This window comes from Oreochromis aureus, linkage group 7, assembly GCF_013358895.1.
Source record: "Oreochromis aureus strain Israel breed Guangdong linkage group 7, ZZ_aureus, whole genome shotgun sequence".
NCBI lineage: Eukaryota > Metazoa > Chordata > Actinopteri > Cichliformes > Cichlidae > Oreochromis > Oreochromis aureus.
This window is the reverse complement of record NC_052948.1, coordinates 29323547-29344289: the sequence shown is the minus strand read 5'-3', so window position 1 is coordinate 29344289 and position 20743 is coordinate 29323547. Positions and strand designations below refer to the sequence as shown.

General features: G+C 41.4%; 1 protein-coding gene across 1 annotated transcript; it reads left to right on the top strand.

The window, feature by feature from the left end:
• Positions 1-7283: 7283 nt before the first annotated feature.
• Positions 7284-16272, top strand: LOC116327373. Its single transcript, XM_039614736.1, has 4 exons — positions 7284-7608; positions 8205-8265; positions 8746-10293; positions 13828-16272. Exons 3-4 carry the CDS (start codon positions 9533-9535, stop codon positions 15467-15469), a joined length of 2403 nt encoding a protein of 800 aa, XP_039470670.1. The 5' UTR covers positions 7284-7608; positions 8205-8265; positions 8746-9532; the 3' UTR covers positions 15470-16272.
• Positions 16273-20743: the final 4471 nt, after the last annotated feature.

Here is a 20743-nt window from a genome sequence, read left to right as displayed (position 1 = left end):
TCTCCTGCTTGATGCACTTTTCTGTCAATCCTCAATAGAATCTCAGCTTCATTCAGTCAGTCTGCTCAGAGTGTCTTCACTGGATCATCAGATGATTTTCTGTTTCTCTATGTTCATCTTTTCTCTTTGCTGAACCAGCAGCAAAAGAAGATACAAACTACCTTTCACATTTGATAAACATCATCATTAATTGTCAAAGGAGTTTGCAAAGAAAAGCGTCTGGACTTCTTTAAGTTGCTTGAAGACATTTCACCTCTCATCCGAGAAGCTTCTTCAGTTCTAAGGTCAAATGGCCGAGAGTCCCAGATTTAAACCCAGTGGGAGTATCCCCCCAAGGAGGGACAAAGGACCTCCTGGTGATCCTCTAATCACATGTGCCAAGGTGTGAAAGCGGGTGTGGGACCTAATCAGCCAGGGTTTCGGGTGAGCCCATTGTGAAACCTGGCCCCACCTTGTCATGTGAATTCCTGAGGTCAGATGGCCCAGGATGTGAGTGGGCGTTAAGGCGTCTGGGGAGGGAACTCAAAACTGGATTATAGATGGCAGACAGTTGGTGTCGTAAACCACCGCCTCTGTTCAAAGATGGTCGCTCACAGTGGACATAGATGGCTTCTTTCACTCCTCTTTCAAACCATCTGTCCTCTCTGTCCAATATGTGAACATTGGCATCCTCGAAAGAGTGACCTTTGTCCTTAAGATGCAGATGGACTGCTGAGTCTTGTCCTGTGGAGGTGGCTCTTCTATGTTGTGCCATGCGCTTGTGAAGTGGCTGTTTGGTCTCTCCAATGTAGAGGTCTGGGCATTCCTCGCTGCACTGTACAGCATACACCACGTTGTTCAGTCTGTGTTTAGGAGTTTTGTCTTTCGGGTGAACCAGTTTCTGTCTGAGTGTGTTGCTGGGTCTGAAGTACACTGGGATGTCGTGCTTGGAGAAAACTCTCCTGAGTTTCTCTGATACACCGGCTACATAGGGGATGACAATGTTGTTGCGTCTGTCTTTCTTATCCTCCCTCGCTGGTGTCTGATCTTCTTTTCTGTGGCTCTTTGCTGACTTTGCTGACAATGAGCTCACCCGAAACCCTGGCTGATTAGGTCCCACACCCGCTTTCACACCTTGGCGCATGTGATTAGAGGATCACCAGGGGGTCCTTTGTCCCTCCTTGGGGGGGATACTCCCACTGGGTTTAAATCTGGGACTCTCTGCCATTTGACCTTAGAACTGAAGAAGCTTCTCGGATGAGAGGTGAAACGTCTTCAAGCAACTCAAAGAAGTCCAGACGCTTTTCTTTGCAAACTCCTTTGACTACGATGACCTGGATGACTGAGAATCTTCACAGACATCATCATTAATTCGCTCTTACTTTTGCTGTTTTGCTTCCACCATGATAAAATCACACTTCCTGCACAGCTCTCTCTCTCTCTCTCTCTCTCAGTGTACTTCAAGAACAGTTTCCCATCTCAAATCTGTTTTCTGCATTATTCCCTTGCTTATTACGCACCAGTCTACCATTGTGTACAGCGCTGTTGGCCGCTGCTTTTTTCTTTTTCAAAAATGACCTCCAACAAGAAAGCCTCATTTCTGCTGTTCAATACCAAAGAAATTTAAGCTTTTTATTTATTTGAAATATTGCTGTTTCTTAACATGTGTTACTGCATTATCTAAATGTAAAAATAAATAAAACAGCAAGCCATCAATAAAAAAATGCAGCATAAACCAAAATAACACACGCTGCACTGCTTTAAAACAACCCGGCTCTGCAAAAACATCAGTCTGTCCACACTCTCTGCTGAGAGACGAGATCTACTTGCAGTATCGATGTCATCCTCTCACTTGGTGCAGATGTACCTGGGACAAATGGTCTTGTTCTGTTAGCTTAGCTTCAATCTTCTTATGCTTGTAGTTTTTCCACCATGCGAATGGATCTGCATCCACAGGAAGGACTCTGTTGGACAAAGGCTTAGATGGGAGTGTACAGAAGTTCCATATCGAACTGTTTTTCTAATGATAAAGAAAAAGCTGCTGTGACAAAGAAAAAAAATCAGCACGACTCTTTGGACTTAAACTGTAAGAAGTAAAGTTGTCAAATTACAGAAAAGTTCTGCTAGCTCATTGCCCAGACGGTCCAGTTTTTTTAAACTGTAAAAGAAATTTCTAGTACAAGGTGAAAAACAAAACTTCTCTGTATTTAATTTATTTATTACTTAATTACTATGTGTAGTATGAATGGTCATAAGGGAGGTTTTCATCTGTACGAAAAGCTGTAAAACTATGAAAATAAAGTTAAAAGTCCAAAATGTCTGCTTGTGCTTGTTTGTGGTGAGAAGCAGATCACACAAGTTAACGATTATAAATTATAAATGGCTTCAAACGCACATTCAGGCCTGTGAGACTCATTTACATACTCAAACACTGAGCCATGGCTCTGTAATGCAGGCATTTCTGCATCTCTGCCATTCATAGACAGATGGTTTAAATGCCTGCGTAAGTTCATCCAGATTGTGGTAATCTAAGGAGCTTCAAAAGAAAAGTGACTGGACTTCTATAAGTTTATTGAAGATGTTTCAGCTCTCATCGGAGAAGCTTCTCAGAGAGTCTTTGGTAAAATAAACTAAATGACATAAAATCCAGTTTATGTTGTGTCATATTCAATGTAGAACTGTAAGTTTAATCTTTTTCAGGGAAGCTATTTTTATTCAGTGTTTTCACAAAAGCCTTATTTTTATGCATTTCCTACTGTAGGAGAACACAGATGAGGTTTAAGGACAATTTTGAAACCTTTTGTCCTCCACAATGGAAAATGGCTGAAAATAAAAACTTTATCCAGCTCCTAATTCTATAAATTCTGCATTCAGCTTTGAGTCTCCAACATCACTGAAATGAAGCCGGATGCTGATTTTATGTTTTCACTTTTTACTTCACTTTTTCCCGACATGCTTGAATTTCTCTCTGCGTACCTGGCCTGTATCACTACACTCACTGTCTTCAGAACGTCTGCACTCCTTCCTTCTTCCACATAACTGTATGAGCCAAGTCTGTCTTTGCATGTGATTGGCCACATGGTGTTCCCATCAAAATAAAGCCTCGCCCCTGCCTGCAGGCATTCTCAGCAGGCTGAAGATTTGGCTCCCATATACCGACCCCAGCATGTGCCCTGCAGGCCCTGGCAGTCTGCTGGACCTTCTCAACATGCACAGAGACGTGGACAGGAGAGTCTTTGTCCATCAGAGACTCACTGCTCAGTTAGAAAAATAGAAATTTTCAATTTAAAAAAACCCTTTATTTTTCAACTTATCTGCATTCTCTTAGTTGCTAAATATTTCTTATTGCAATTTCCTATATGTCTATTTTGTATTACAAATATATGGGAATACCTCCATAAATACAGGAAGCATAAAACTTTTCTGCCAGTTGCTCAAGCAGAGAGAACAGCCCATCTTTTTTCCTCCTGTTCTCTCCATCTCTCAGCAGCTGACTCCTCGTCCTCCTCTTCTTCCTCACACACTGCTGATTTTGCCCTGGTGCTTCATCAGGTTGGAAAGCATCTATTCTATCATCTCTCCCTTAGAGGCACAGATGATCTGCACCTGTGGGTCTCTCAGGCTGTCCTGACTCTGGACATTAAACATGGCAGTTAGCAAACATAGTAAGTGTTTATGTGTTTTAATTTAAAGCACAATTTTAACTTATGATCACACTTTGTATATTTTAGATACAAAATTAGGAATAAGGGAACAGGGAAGGACAGGGAAGTAATAAAAGTTGACCAACTCAGGTGGTATGACTGATTCAAGTAGCGACCCCCTCACTAGTGCGACTAATGTAACTTATTGGAATTTAACCAAATTTAATGTTTTAAAGTTATTTTTTATTTTAACATTAGTACTGAAAACTGAACACGGTGAAAGCCAATTCTTCTATTTAAATGTTTATTCCTCAGCTATTTTGTTTGAGCTGTCCGCCATTATTTGGAAAAAACATCCAATAACAGCAACCAATTCACAATGAATCTTGGGATATGTACGGCCGTGAGGCTTCCTTCAAAATAAGGACACATTTGACACATAATTATAGTTCCATAAAATTATCCAGTCAGTATAATATACAACATGCTTCAGTGAAAAACTTCCAACTCGTTTAATTGAAAGTTTGAATTATTATATCCTGAAGCCATTGTCCCGTAAAACTCAAAGAAAAACATAAACACAGAAACCACAGGTACCCCTGTAATATCATCTGACCCTTACAGAACTCATATTAATAATACATTTCATTAATTAAAAAATAATTTTAGCATAATATTATTTAACACTCAGCTTTAAAAGGAATAACCTGTGTGCATACACAGAGATGCAGATGAATAATTTATTTCAAGAGTTGAAACACACAGCAGAGCACAATAATATTCACAAGTTTACATCTACAAATATTAAAACCCAGTTAGACATTTCATACTTTACATGACAGCTTTGATATTGAATCATTTTCAGTGTAACACAGCCATTGGGGGGGGTGGGGGGGTGTCAGATTTTGGATGTGGCGGGTCCTTGCCATCGGTGATCCTGGGTTATTAGAGCTATTTTTGCCCTCAAACAGTGCTGCCTTCTTCCTGTTTACCCGACTGTGGTGGAATTAAGCCATTTTATTACACACAGCTGCAGCTCTCAAGCTGCCAACTGCAAATACACCACACCACAACAACCCACCAACCCATGAGTCCCCCTGTTTTAACAGGCGGGACTCAGGCAGGCATCGAGGATGCCGTACAGGTGCATCCGCAGGGCATCGCAGACCACGCCCACCACACCGACGTCATTGGAGCATGCCCAACCCATGCAGTTTTATTGGTCAACATGCCAACGGGATGCGAGGGGAGGTGGAGCAAATATGGACATCTTACAATTACTGCATATCCAACCCGCTACCATGGATGTCTTTAATGCAAAGTCTGTATCAAGTAAAACATACATATTTCTGGACTTTTTTGCTACTCATAACCTGAACATCATGTTCCTTACTGAGACATGGCTGCATGCTGGTGAAGTGACACCTTTGCTGGAACTTTTCCCTCTAGACCCCAGTTTCTTCAGCTTTCACTAGGTTTTCTGGGAGGGCAGGTGGGGTAGCCCCCATCATAAAGACTGTTTTAAGTGCAAACAGATACAAAGTCCAGTGGCTGCATTGTCAGGTTTGAGCAGATATTAAGATCCTGTTGCTCACCTACCTACAAAGCTTTAAAGGGTTTGGCGCTTTCATATCTCTCTGACCATTTGCAACTCTATGTTCCATCCCCTGCTCTCCGATCTCAGGATACTGGCCTTCTAAAAGTTCCTAAAGCCAGAAGAAAAACTATTATGGAGCTCTTTCTTTTCATGCCCCAGCTTTGTGGAACAACCTCCCTCAAAATATCAGGCAAGCTTGCTCTGTGGAGATTTTCAAAGCGAAGTTAAAGATTTGCTCACCCTATCTTATGTGTCATAATTCTATGCCTAATGAAGCACATACAAACTCCAAAACACGTACAAAACACAACAGAAGTGCTCCAGGATGCTAGGCGCAGTGTTGAGCTTTGTTACCTAGTGGCTACACAAGCCAGCAAGTACCAACGATCGGATTTGGTGTGTGGTAGTAACAGGTAAATGAACATTTTTTTTTAAACTATTTGAATATATATGAGTGCTTGTGTATAAATACACAAACAATACACATATGCTATCAATTGTGTAATTTAAGTGATCTAGGTAGCTCTGTTTTGGAAGTTCAGTTAACGCTAGAAATGTGTTTTGCAGTTTGTACGTGCTTTGGAATTTGTACGTGCTTTTTGGAGTTGTTTCTTACGTGTTTTGTCTCTAGGGGCCACCACATATATTTATATTTAAACATATATAAATAAAACCACTTTTTTTTTTTACATTAGTAATTCCTTTTGTGCATAATTTTATATTATTGTTAATAATAAATTAATTAAAGCAACAAAACAACCTGAAGAGCCGGTTCGGAGCCGAAAGAGCCGGCTCTCTAAAAAGAGCCGGAAATCCCATCACTAGTGTGTGCGCGGCGGTGGAGGCGGGGGGGGGAGAGAACATTTTTCTTGTAAAACAGGGGGGGGGCTAGCAAAAAAGTTTGGGAACCACTGGTGTAGTATGTGTGTGCCACAAATGTGTTTTAGGCGCCGTTAACACTAGCATTAGTATTGAGCTAACCCTCTTCCCCACTGTTTGTATTTGGTCGTAGGAGCTGGAGCGGGCAAGTTATTTACTTGGAGATCTTTCTTTCTTTTACCTTTCTTTGTCAGTGTCAGACACAACGCAGGAACACACCGGTTACACCTAAAAATTTGAATGGTTCTTATTGCTGTCCCCTTTTGTTTGATCTATTTTTGAACTGTATTTTTTTTTTTTATCTTTACCTTCAAATAGCTGAAGACAGAGAGTAATGACAAACAGGTAGAGGAACATTAATGGATGACCAAGCCCCTGGATGCAATGTACAGTCGACAGATAGAGGAAGTGACATCAAGAAATCCTATCACTGGCTAGAAAAACCCGACTTAAAGGACAGAACAAATGTTCTGATTGCGGACAGGCCCTAAGGACCCTATCCACAGAGGCAGGAGTCTGCCACAGTCGACAGGACCCGAGTTGCAGACTACAAAAGTACCCGGAGGCTAACTGGAGAGCGTACACTGAGAGACACAACCAAGTGTCTGGGATATTGTACAGCAACATCTGAGCCAAATATACTGTAACAGTCCCCAAGACCTGATGAGAGACACCACCAAAGGTGGTCAAGAACACCAGTGTTTCTGTTTGTGTGTTTGTGTGTGTTTGTGTGTGTTTGTGTGTGTGTGTGTGTGTGTGTGTGTGTGTGTGTGTGTGTGTGTGTGTGTGTGTGTGTGTGTGTGTGTATGCATTGCCATTACAGAATACAAATAAAATGGATAACTAATTCTTGGGTCAGTTTCAAAATCATGTGAATACACAAAACTAAAGTAAACATTCATTTAAAATAATGGTGGATATATCCTCTGTTAAAATGAAATAAGCTTTCAAACAAACAAATTAGTAAATTTGGAAAATTGACATAGTCACTCAGCTGTGGTTTGCACTTCCTGTTCAGTGCTGGACAGGAAGTGCAGAACTGTCTCAGTGAAGTGAGCAGTGAGGTTCATGTGATATGCAACGTGACCACAAATCCAATGTGTGGTGAATATGATACAGTTTGCAGCTGTTCAGCTGTCTGTCTGTACTCTGTGTGTATCGGGGGAAAGGTTTATGGCCAGGGAGCTGGTACAGAGGATCTGTTACTTTAATCAGCTGCTTAAATCCAACATTTTCAACTGCTCTGACGGAAAAAAAGAGAAAGGGGAAAAAATATATTTAAAGCTGTAACGACAGAGAAAGTTTCTGATGATTTTTCTCTTGCAGAATATCCTGATCAGTTTGTGTTGTTGATGGCAGCAGAGTCTTGCAGCTCTGCAGTCTTCAGTCAGAGAATGAGATTTTGCTGAGTAAAACTTTGGATCTACTTTTTAAAAATGGCCTCACATCGACAGCGAAGAGAGAGCATGGAGTTTATAATAGATTTTTCTTTACCACAGAGCAGCTCAGGTGAGTAGAGAAACCAAAACTGTACTCAAACAGAAATTAGAGGACTTCTTAAGAAATTAATATTTTACAGTTATTTTACACATTGAGATCAGTCTGGTTATTACATTCAGATTACAGAGGTCAGTGTGTTCTAGAACAACAGGCTGAACAACACAGTCAACAGTCTATATTTAGACAGAGGCACTGAGGGTATCAGGGCAGCAATTTAACAGGAAGTGCTGCACAGGAAAGATTTAGAAAAATAAAACAGCTAATACATTCATAGTGGACCTACAGATGTATGTGGCTGTGACTTGGGTCTGCTAGTAATTGAAAGGTTGGTAGTTCAAACCCTGGCTGCTCCAATCTGCATGACAAAATATCCAATGAAACCAGATAGAAACTGCAACAATGGTCAGCAGTACTTAGATTTAAAACACGGCAACAAATGAACTGAAAAAAAAACTGCTTACCAATCTACATCGTATTTATATGTCGTATTATTTATTTAAGTTGTATTATATTATATTATATTATATTATTATATCTATATTTATTTATATTTATGTCAGATTAATCAGACTGTTTAAGGTTAATTTATTTTTATTTATTTTCAGAAACTAAAGAGCAGCCATCTAAACCTCAGGCTCTGCCTGTACCAGATCTTATCCAGACTATGTAAGTATCATCATTACTGTTACATCTTAAACTGACTTTGTCATGTCTGCAAAGTTCCCACCTTTCAGCAGATTCCTCTGTTTGAATACACAATATGACTCTTTATGATTCCTTTAGGAATCAAACCTTTAAATTGCTTCATAAATCAATCTAGGGAACAATGTGTCACAAAACCTGTATAAAAACACAAAAGTGAGCTGTTTCATTAAAGTTTTTGTGAGTTATAAGAAGGGTTTTAAAATCAACTCTAAATCTAACAAGGACTCTATGAAGAGAAGCTACCACAACTTAACAAAAAACTTCTCACTGCTGACGTCAAGGGCTCAGGTTCTTTCGTCAGTTCATCACCATTCTGTACATGGTTCTATTTTAATATTTCTCTAACTTTGAACTAGAAAATATCACAACAGCACATATAAGAAAGAATAATGTGTGCACATAAAGTTTAAACATGGATTGAACTCTTCCATTTTTCTACAGGAACATCTCATCTAGATACAAGGTAATCATCTCCAACAGTGTTCTGATCAGTTCAGGACCTCCTGCTGTCTACCAGCTGAGACCAAAGAAAGAGAAGTTTCCAACTGTGACAAGAATGACTGTTGGTGAAAAAAATCCAGACAAACCAAATAAAACCATCTTACTTGTGGGTAAAACAGGAGCAGGAAAATCTACTCTGGTCAACGTTCTGTTTAACTACAGCATGGGAGTGAAGTGGGAGGATGAAGTCTGGTTTCAGATCGTAGAGGAGGAGAGAAATGAAAGGCAGTCACAAAGTCAGACATCAGGTGCAATTGTATACGAGATCTTTGGTTTTGAAGATCAAACTCTGCCCTACTCTCTGACCATCATCGATACTCCTGGATTTGGAGACACCAGGGGAGCTGAACATGATGACATCATCAGTCAGCGATTATTGGAGTTGTTTGGATCAGAGGATGGAGTTCATGAACTTAATTCAGTGGGTCTGGTGATGAAGGCGACAGATAATCAACTGAGTGAACAACTAACGTACGCCTTTGATTCAGTGATGTCTCTCTTTGAAAAAACACTGGAGAAAAACATTGTAGCTCTCATCACACACTCAGATGGAAAAAGACCTAGAAACACTTTTAAAGCTCTTGAATCTGCAAAATTTAAATGTGCCAAAAATTAGAAGAATCAGCCTGTTTACTTCTCGTTTAATAACAGTCAGCACGAAGCTCGAGGAGACGAAGAAGAAGAAGAAGAATACCTCAAACATGATTATGAAATCTCAGAGAAAGGAATGAGAAAGTTCACAGTGTTCCTGAAAAAAACTACACCTCTAAAGACAACACATGAAGCGTCAAAGGAATTTATCAGACTGACAGCCTGCATCCAAAACCTGCAAGAAAGAATCAAATTCACTGAAGTAAAAGAAAGAGAGATGAAACAGACTCAAGAAGCTCTGAAGGAACATGAAGAAGAAATGGAGATGAATGATGAGTTAACTGCATTTGATGCTGAGGTTTATAAACATAAAGAACTTATCAGAGTGAGTCGTCCTGGTTTTAAAGCAGCTGTCAGTTGTACAGTCTGTCAGGAGAACTGTCACTATCCTGGATGTATTATGGCTTTAACTCACTGTGAAGTTTTTATAGATGGTCGTTGTACTTCGTGTACTGGAAAGTGTCCTGTAACAGATCATGTAAAAGAAGAGTGGAGATATGTGACCAGGATAAGAAAAGTTCAGAAAAAAGAAGCAAAAATGACACAGAGTGATAAGAAGGATCAAACAGAAATTGAGAAAACATTGAGTCATTTGGAAAATCTGGAAAAGGAAATGAATCAGCTGACAGTGGAGAAGGCACAATGGCTGGATGAGTCCTACCAACATATTATTGTTTTGGAGCAGATCGCTCTGAAAGCTGATTCAGCGTCCACTATTGTCCACTTAGACTTCCTGATTGAGAAGATGAAGGAGAAAGCAGACATAGAGAAGGTCCAGAAACTGGAGGAGATGAGAAGCAGAGTGGATGAAGGAACCAAAGAAGCACTGCTGTACAAGTATGTTAATTACCAAATAAACTGTACAGATTAATATCACTGGTGAATCATTTTTAATCAACATCAGTTTTTTTTCTCCTCTCAAGGTGACATAACATTGATTGAAACAATATTAACAGTTTGGTTATTTTAGTTTATTTTTCAAACTAAAAATCTATCCATTTTCTTCCACTTATCCATGGTCAGATTGCCTAAACAGAGAAGTCTTCCCTTTCTCTAGCTACCTCCTCCAGCTTATCTGGGGGAACACATACATGTTCCTAGGCCAGCTGAGCCCTCTCTCTAAGGGAGAGACCAGCCAACCTTTGGCAAAAGGTCATTCCCTCCACCCGTATCCACAATCTCATCCTTTCAATCACTACCCAAAAGTCACGACCATATATGAGGATAGGGACGCAGATCAGCAAAAAATCGACAACCTCACTTTTACTCTGACTTTCTTCCCCACAACTGACTGGTACAGCATCTAAATCTGTACAGGTCATCTAACAATCTCCTGCTCTCCTCTCTCCTTACTTGTGAACAAAATCCTGAGATACCAAAATATTGATTCTGTTCAACTGGATGTAGCGTTTTCAGTTGGAGAAACGTTTTGTCACTCATCCAAGCAACTGTACGTATCCAATTTATGAACATTACCTTTTGCACAATGACTGATACTAGGCCAACTAACCCACTAATTGAACAATAAGCTGTGAGTTTAGTTTCGTGCTCATCGTTATGCATATTGTCATGACTATTGATCACTGATCAATGCCCATGACTGCCATTCACAGAGAGCTGGGGAATGGCTGCAATCACAGCATTGTAAGATGGTGAAAGATGTACCCTTAGTTCCCCTCCTTGATTCAGAGATGGTCTTTTCTTTTTCAATTAAATGGCCTCCTTGACTCTGCACTCAAACCAGCGTTCCTCCCTGTCCAGAACGTGTACATCCTCATTATTGAAAGAGTGTCCACTGGCCTGTAGGTGTAAATAGACTGCAGAGTGCTGGTATGACGAGGTAGTTCTTCTGTGTTGTGCCATTCGCTTCGCCAGAGGTTGTTTGGTTTCCCCGATGTATAAATCCTGGCAATCCTCCTGGCACTTAACAGCGTACACCAGGGGTGTCCAAACTTTTTTCACTGAGGGCCACATACATAAAAATATAGGAGGGGCTGGGCCACTTACTAGAAATTAGGTATATAACCTTAACTTTAGTGTATTAAAGTTAGAAAAATCACTTAAAAGTGGTCGAATGTGTTATATTGTTGAATATAATTAAAGACAAAACTGCCTTCATCACAGCTCTCCATAAATGGATCTTTATTGATTTATTCAGAAAAAGCTTTGGTAGCTCATTCTCAGAACAGCAGCAGATTTCTTCTTGGACAGAAGATTTACAGCACAGAGAAAAAACAATAAAGGGGAAAATGGGACGGGTACATTTCAAGTTTGTTATTTAAGTTCTTAGACTTAGCAACACACCTGTTAACGTTCGTTTGAAACAGTTATCAACATTAACAGACTGAACTGGACTTAATAACATGAGTCCATATAATTTTAGTAAATTATTCTGGTGAGTATCAGCTGCGCTGGGTATGTAAATCGGGCCATCCAGCTGCGGTGCTGATTTTACGCCACTCGTGCCAAAAATCCGGACAAATGTCACTTGATCAAGGAGCAGATCTGCATCAGATGAGATCAGCTGACTTTGCGTGTGCGTGCGCTGTGCACAGCGGTGTGTACTCTGTGTGTTAACAAGAAAAACGCATATAAGAAAGTGGTGCGCAAAAGCAGGGTAGTGACAGAATTGATGCGCATTATTGATATTTGAAGCATGTGTACCTGCACATGCATGCTTATTAACACACGGGTACTGTGGAATATATTTTTTACTCACCTAAAGCGCTCGTGCTCTCGTCCACTCCCCGCAAAATAATAGCAGCTGTGCGGCGTCTGTGGCATCAGTGCTCGGATCGCATGCGATGGAGTAAAAATCAAAAGCACAGCTTTATCAGACAGTTGCAGTTTAATGTTGGCTGACAGTCTTCAGTGCGTGGCACAACTGTATTTCTGGACATGCTGACGTTGTTGAAGTCCTGCACTTTTTCCGCGCACATTATTTCGGTGACTTTAACGAGGCAGTGTTTTATGAGGTCTCATCTGAAAAAGGCTCGCCATGTCTTGCGATGAGTTGGGCGACCTCATAGTTGCTATTGGAGCCTTTTCCTGGACCTTTTGAGAATGAGAAAAATACTGTTGCTGACCCCGCAGGATAGCTACCCTTTGCTTTAATATCTGCTCTCGCTCAGCACCAGTGTAGGATGCATAGGCCTGATGTTTGGTTTCATAATGACGTTGTACATTATACTCTTTCATAACTGCCACAGTTTCAGTGCAGATCAAACAGACACACTTCCCCTTGAATTCTTTGAAAAAATATTCACTCTCCCACCATGTCTGAAATTTTCTGCATTCACTTTCTACCTTTCGCTTCTTTGGTTCTGCCATATTTGGTAACTTGGGGTAAATTTCTTCTGTGATTGTCCTTTTTGGTGGAGCAACTGCCTTGATCAACAGTAGCTCCCCCTGGTGTTAAAACTAAGAAGTGCAATACACTCAAGCAAAAGCTGAAGTGCGGCCATATTCTATTCTATTTATAAAATTACTTGCGGGCCAATTAAAAATGGACCGCGGGCCAACTGGCCTACACTATGTTACTCTGTATGTATCGGGGACCCGATCGTTGGGGTGGACCAATTTTTGGCGCAGCATGTTTTGGGGTTTAAAAACCACAGAGACGTGGTGTTTAGAAAAAATGCATCTCAACTGTTCTAAAACTCCTGACACATACGGGATCACTGAGGGTTTTCGCTTAGGCACCAGTTGTCCTTCTCTCCTGGACAGTCTGGAGCTTTCTTTAGGCGCCTTCCCAGCTTTGACAAATGTCCAGCTGGGATAACCACATTTACTCAAGGCCTTCTTGATGTGATGTTCTTCTGCTTCCCTGGCTGCTGTGTCTGTGGAGATGGTGTTCGCTCTGTGTTGTAGTGTTTTGATGACACCCAGTTTGTCCTCTAGTGGGTGATGAGAGTCAACCCTTAAATATTGATTTGTATGCGTAGGTTTACAGTACACACCAACATTTTAAATGTCCCCCATTACAGATGTAAATCTCACAGTCTAAGAAGGCTAACCTGCCACTTTTAGTATCTTCCCTGGTGAATGGGGGGGGGGGGATGACAGGCTAGCATTCTCCAAGTCCACAAAAAAATGTAGACCAGTTGAGCAAACTCCCATGTACCTTCCAATAAAGAGCTGGTCCAGTCTTCCATGACCAGGATGAAAACCACGTTGTTCCTCAATCTATGTCAGGTTTGACTAAGGAATGAAATCTCCTTTCCAGACAGAACCCAGACAGCGTAAAAGAAAAAAAATAATCTAATTTGATCCTTAGCATAAAAATATCAGTTCAGTTTACAAATAAGAACTATAAGAACAAGTTCTTACTGTAAATGTATACAGTGGACATAATCTGCATTTTCTCTGCAGGACTTGTGTCATCTCATCACAATATGAAGACATCCTCTCAAACAGTTTCCTGATGCATTCAGGACCTCCTACTGTCTACCAGCTGAGAACAAAAAAACAGAAGTTTGGATCTTTGACAAAAATGACTGTTGGTGAAAAAAATCAATACAAGATAAATAAAACCATCTTACTTGTGGGTGAAACAGGAGCAGGAAAATCCACTCTGATCAACGCTCTGCTCAACTACAGCATGGGAGTGAAGTGGGAGGATGAAGTCTGGTTTCAGATCGTAGAGGAGGAGAAGAGAAGTCAAACAGACAGTCAGACATCAGATGTGATCGTGTATGAGGTCTTTGGTTTTGAAGATAAAACTCTGCCCTACTCTCTGACCATCATCGATACTCCGGGATATGGAGACACCAGTGGTACTGAACATGATGACATTATCAGTCAGAGATTGTTGGACTTGTTTCGATCAGAGGATGGAGTTCATGAACTTAATTCAGTGGGTCTGGTGATGAAGGCAACAGATAATAGACTCAGTGATCGACTTAGGTACATCTTCAGTTCGGTGATGTCTCTGTTTGGAAAAAATCTGGAGAAAAACATTGTAGCTCTCTTCACACACTCAGATGGAGGAACACCTGAAAATGCTCTTCAGACTCTCAAAGTGGCAAACATTAAATGTTCCAGAAATGAGAAAAATGAACCTGTTTACTTCCTGTTTAATAACTGCCAGGATAAACAGCGAACGGAGGAAATTAAGGCTTTGAAACATTCATGGGAATTTACACAGAAAGAAATTGGTCGTTTGGCTGACTTTTTAGGAAAATCAAGCCCTCAGAAACTGATGAGAACAGTTGAAGTTCTGAACGAACGCATCAGACTAAACGCCTGCATCCAAAACCTGCACGAGAGAATTGCGTTTATTGAGGAAAGAAAGAACGAAATCAAGCAAACTCAAGATGCTCTAAAGGAACATGAAGATGACATGAAGAAAAATGAGAAGTTTAGTATAGAACTCCCTGAGGTCTACAAATTTAAAAAACGAATCAAGACTGAGTGGCATTTTTTGTTTGGTGGTTATGTAGGAGCTGTGTGCTGTAATATCTGTGAGGAGACCTGTCACTATCCTGGATGCACAATGGCTTGGAGACCTGAATACTGTGAGGTCATGAAAGGAGGCCTCTGTACTTCATGTACCAGGAAGTGTCCTGCATCAGATCATGTGAAAGAAAAGTGGAGATATGTGACCCAAACTAGGAGAGTTCAGAGGACCAAAGAAGAAATGAAAAAAAAGTATGAAAAGAATAAAACAGAAAGTGAGAAAAAGTTGACTCTTCTGGAAAATCTGGAAAAGGAAATGAATCAGTTGACAGCAGAGAAGTCACAATGGTTAGATGAATCCTACCAACATGTTGTCAAACTGGAGCAGATCGCTCTGAAAGCTGATTCAGCGTCCACTATTGTCCACTTGGGCTTCCTGATTGAGAAGATGAAGGAAGAAGGAGACACAGAGAAGGTCCAGAAACTGGAGGAGATGAGAAGCAGAGTGGATGAAGGAACCAGAGCAGCTCTGCGGTACAAGATTGTTCAAATACCATCAGCTCTGAGATACAAGTTTGTAAAAGCTGGAAAAACCTTGTGTATGGTAAAGAAATAAATAATGATCTCCTGATACCACTTCAACCCATTTCAGATTGTATACTTCACACAGTATTTTATTTATTTTTCAGATATTATGTTACTGCCTGACTTAGAGGAAAAATTCAGTTAGTGATAACAGAGTGCAGCTTTTTGCTGCCTTTAAAGTTGGAATTATTAAAGAGTAAAATTAAAAGTGGCATGATAAACTGAACTTTAGTTCAGGGGCTGGAGCCTTTCCCAGTTACCATGAATAGCCATTGCGTAAGAGGCAGGGTATAACCTGGATAGGTCACCAGCCTGTTGCACGGCTAAAACAGAGAGACAGACAAAGATTCACACGTATGGGCAAATTAGAACTACAAATTAACCTAACCCCACTCACTGCATATATTTGGGCTGTGGAAGGAAGCCAGAGTACACAGAGAGAACCCAAGCAGTGTGACAAAGTGGAGGAGCAGTTGTAAAGCTCTCCATTTGTCCCATATGTGTTTACTTTATTTTGCACATTGTACACATTATTCTGTTTCTATGTATTTGCTATGATTTGCTATTTGTCAAGTAACATTGCTTCACTCACTATCCCGGGTTTGTTTGTGTAAGCGTTCTGTTGCCGGCAAATCAAACATTCTGCAAATTAAGACAAATACTAAGTTATGTTTCTTTATATTTTATTATGTTACAGATTAAGTCATTTGTTCATACTTACTTTGTTTGTCTTTTCAGTTTTCATGAGGGTCAGGTGTGGGGAAACACCCGCCTGGCATTTCCTCATTTTAAAATCCTGATGATGTCACACATGACATCAGCGGGTCAAACTAAGTGGAGGGTTTCTTTTTCCATAGAGATGCTTCCTTTTGTTTGTGTTAAGGCTTAAAGGAATTTGTTAAATGTTTTCCTTTTGTTAATATTGCCATTTAGTTGTGTAAATGTGCATATTAGAAGTGTGTAGAGGTTTTGTGTTTTAAATCATTTGTGTAGAGTTTTACATCCCTCAGTTGAGTGAGTGGTACTGGCTGGGCAATTGGAGGGAAATTGATGGCCCTATTTAATGCCAGTCTCTACCAGATGCAAGAGAGAGGAGAGGTGAGCTGTGTTACCAGAGCCATGTTATGTTGAGTTTTGTTAATTGAATTGATTTGGGGGGGGGGGGAAGTTTTGTTAAGTTACATTATATTAAGTTCACTGTAAATAAATTGCTCACCTTGGAAATCTAAAATGCCTGCCTAGTCTGCTTCCCTACCACCTTCCTTGACGTTCGAGTCTGACTACTTCACAAATGGTGGCAGCAGTGGGATCCAGGCCAGTAGGTAGCAGCAATGCAGAAAGGGGCAAGACCAAAAAAGCACCAAGTGTCAATGGACTCTGCAAGTGAGGAGCCTCCAGTGCTCAGTCAGCTAGAGGAAGCAGAGCAAGAGCAAGGTACTGAACTGCATAACCTTGCTGAACTTTCTAACCTCCTGTGTGGTTTTATGAGGCAACAAAGCGACAGAGAGGCCCGATGGGAACTGGAGAAGCAGCGGCAGGAAGATCGCTGACGGAGAATTCAGCACCAGTTCACTTAGCTCCAGCAGGAAGTGCAATCAGAACATCGAGAGCACCAGCTGCTGTTGGAAGGTGCAACAGCTGACACAGAGACGTGTTTGAGGCCTACTGCGGAGCATCCAGCAATGCCTCAGCCACAATATAATGTCACGGAGGCCACTACAGCAACTTAGTCTGCCAAGACCACCAGCTTGGAAAGGGTCTAAAATACAGCCTTTTAACGAGGACGAAGACATTGAGCATTACCTAACAACTTTTGAGAGGATCGCAAGCGGATGCCAGTGGCCACACGAGAATTGGGCACTACATCTTGCTCCACTTCTCACTGGTAAGGCACGAGCTGCTTTTGTAGCCATGGACATTGATGAGATTATGGACTATATAAAGGTGAAGAAAGCTGTTCTTGAAAAGTTTGAAATATGTGCAGAGACTTACAGACTCAGATTTCGCTCCACTACATTGCTATTATATCAGGTCGTGTTGGGCCGTGATCTTCCCATTTTGCGAGATCTGATAGCCAGGGGAGAGGAAATCAACCCAAGTGTTACAGCTGAGTCCATGGTAGCAGTCACCAGGTCAAAACATAAGCATCACGCAGAAGAAGGTGTAGGTTGGAGTGAATTTCCATTCGCTAACAGTGATGTTCCTGATTTTGAAGGATCAAGTCAGGGTCGCATAAGAAAGAGCAGAGCCCTGAGGCGACAGGCTAAGGTGAGGGGGACAAAGTTCACTGAACCAGTTCCAGTGCCACAATGTGACGAATTACCAGTCTTACCTGGTGAAATAGCTCAGCTTCAAAGAGGATCCATCTTTAGCTCCCCTGTTTTCAAAAAGTGTCACAAATGCAACAGAGGTCACTGAGAGGCAGAGAGCTATTTTTTCTAAAGGGTGAGCTATTATATCACCGCAGTAGGGTGGGAGACCAGTTGGTTGTGCCTACGAGTTTAAGATCCACAGTACTGCAGTTAGCTCACTCAGTCCCTTGGGCAGGACACCTGGGTCAAGCCAAAACCTTTTCTCGTATGTCAACTAGATTTTACTGGCCACAGCAGTTTACAGACACTGTGCAGTTTTGCAAGTCTTGTCCAGAGTGTCAGTTAATAGCACCAGGAAGGAAAGGTGAGAGGGCTCCCCTGATCCCTATGCCAGTTATAGACACTCCATTCTCCCATGTTGCGATGGACATCATAGGCCCATTAGAGAGGAGCAGTGCAGGGCACAGGTATATTTTGGTAGTGTGTGACTACGCTACAAGATATCCCGAGGCTTTCCCCTTAAAAAAGGTTAAAGCTCGTCAGATTGCCAACTGCTTAATACAAATGTTCTCGAGGGTAGGCATCCCAAAAGAAATCATTACTGATCGAGGCTCCAACTTTACATCTAACTTCATGAGAGAAGTCTATAGATTGCTGGGGATCAAAGGTATTAAGACAACTCCCTACCACCCATAAACAGATGGCCTTGTTGAACGTTTCAACAAAACCCTTAAAGCTATGTTGAGGAAGTTTGTGAAAGATACAGGAGCAGATTGGGACCAGTGGCTTCCTTTCTTGCTATTTGCCTATAGAGAGGTACCTTAAGCTTCCACAGGGTTTTCTCCTTTCCAGTTCTTGTATGACCACGCTGTCCGGGATCCCCTTGATGTGTTGAAAGAGGCTTGGGAGGCTCCAAATCCCAGAAAACAATGCAATGTTCTTTCATATGTACTGAAAATGAGAGATAAGCTTGAGGAGCTCCAAGAGCTGGCCAATACTCATCTGGTTGGTGTCCAACAACGTCAGAAGCAGAGTTATGACAAGGCAGCTCGAAGGAGGATTTTCCAAGAGGGACAAAAGGTTTTGCTGCTTCTTCCATCATCTGAGAACAGTCTCCTTGCCAAGTGGCAGGGACCGTATGCAATCAGTAGGAAAGTGGGTCCAGTTACCTATGAACTAAACATGCCTGAGCGTCGCAAGAAGCATCAAATATTTCATGTAAATTTGTTGAAAGAATGGTTTGATCGGCCAGCATCTTCGCTAGAGTGTTGGGCCCGAGCCGTGGTCGAAAAGGAGGAACCATGGGAGCTGTTCTTTCCTTCTCCAGCAGGTCAACAGCCAGTTCCTGATGTGAGTCATCTTACTTCCAAACAACAGGAAGAGTTGAAAGCAATTATGCCTGCTGATCTTTTTAGCACCAAACCAGGTTGCACCAATCTCATCCAACATGAGATACGACTCCACTGTCCCAATCAAAAACCTATTAGGGACACTACCTCACGGGTTCCTGCAAAGCTGATGCCAGCATTAAAACAAGAGGTGGAAGACATGCTTGACATGGAAGTCATTGAGCCATCTAGAGGTGAGTGGTGTAGTCCAGTGGTGCTAGTAAAAAGAAAAATGACTCTAAACAGAGATTTTGTGTGGATTTCTCTAAACTCAATGCTGTTTCTGCTTTTGATGCTTATCCGATGCCAAGAGTAGAGGAACTGATTGAGCGCTTAGGGAACGCTACATATCTTACAACACTAGACCTTTGCAAGGGCTACTGGTAAGTACCTTTGACTGAGTCTTCGAAAGATTTGACAACTTTTAGAGTTCCCAGTGGACTTTACCATTTTAGAACAATGCCTTTTGGTCTGCATGGTGCACCAGCCACATTTCAGAGGTTGGTGGACGAAGTTTTGAGAGGTGCAGATGGGTACGCCGCAGCATACATTGATGACATTGTGGTGTTTAGTGAGACATGGGAGGATCATGTTCAGCACCTTTCTGATGTCTTCCAACAGATTAAGAGAGCTGGACTTGTCATAAATGCACACAAATGTCACATTGCTAAGTCTGAGGTGGAGTACTTGGGTTACGTCATCGGGGGTGGGGGTCATCCGCCCTCAGGTGTCAAAGATTGAAGCTCTGAGTGCCTACCCACCTCCTACAACCAAACGGAAAGTGAAATCCTTTTTGGGTCTGGCTTGGTGGTATCGCCGCTTCATCCCTAACTTTTCTGCCAGGGCAGCGGTCCTTAGTGACTTTACTCATAAATCCAGCCCCACAAAGGTTAAATGGACTGCAGAGTGTGATGCTGCTTTTGTTGATCTTAAAAACTGTTTGTGTAGTGAACCTGTTTTGCAGTACCCGGATTTTACCCAGCCATTCACGTTGCAGACGGATGCTTCCGGAGAAGGACTTGGAGCAGTGTTGCTGCAGGGTGAGAATAAACGACCAGTGGTGTATATAAGCCATAAGCTCTTTCCTAGGGAAATGAAATATTCCACTATTGAGAAAGAGGCACTGGCAATCAAATGGGCTCTGGATACATTAAAGTACTATCTAATGGGTGATGAGTTTGTTTTGGAGACTGACCATCGTGCATTACAATGGATGAACAGAACGAAAGACTCTAATGCCAGAATCACTAGATGGTATCTGTCCCTACAGCCATTTCGTTTCAGGATCCAGTATAGACCAGGGCATAAGAATGTGGTGGCTGATTTTCTGTCTTGTTCCATGGAGGAGTGAGTGCCTTAAGGGGGGAGTGTGACAAAGTGGAGGAGCAGTTGTAAAGCTCTCCATTTGTCCCATATGTGTTTACTTTATTTTGCACATTGTACACATTATTCTGTTTCTATGTATTTGCTATGATTTGCTATTTGTCAAGTAACATTGCTTCACTCACTATCCCGGGTTTGTTTGTGTAAGCGTTCTGTTGCCGGCAAATCAAACATTCTGCAAATTAAGACAAATACTAAGTTATGTTTCTTTATATTTTATTA

Coding starts and splice junctions, on each gene's coding strand:
- LOC116327373 (XM_039614736.1), top strand. CDS start 9,533: ATGAGAAAGTTCACAGTGTTCCTGAAAAAAACTACACCTCTAAAGACA. Junction 10,294..13,827: donor AAAGAAGCACTGCTGTACAA/GTATGTTAATTA, acceptor TTTTCTCTGCAG/GACTTGTGTCATCTCATCAC.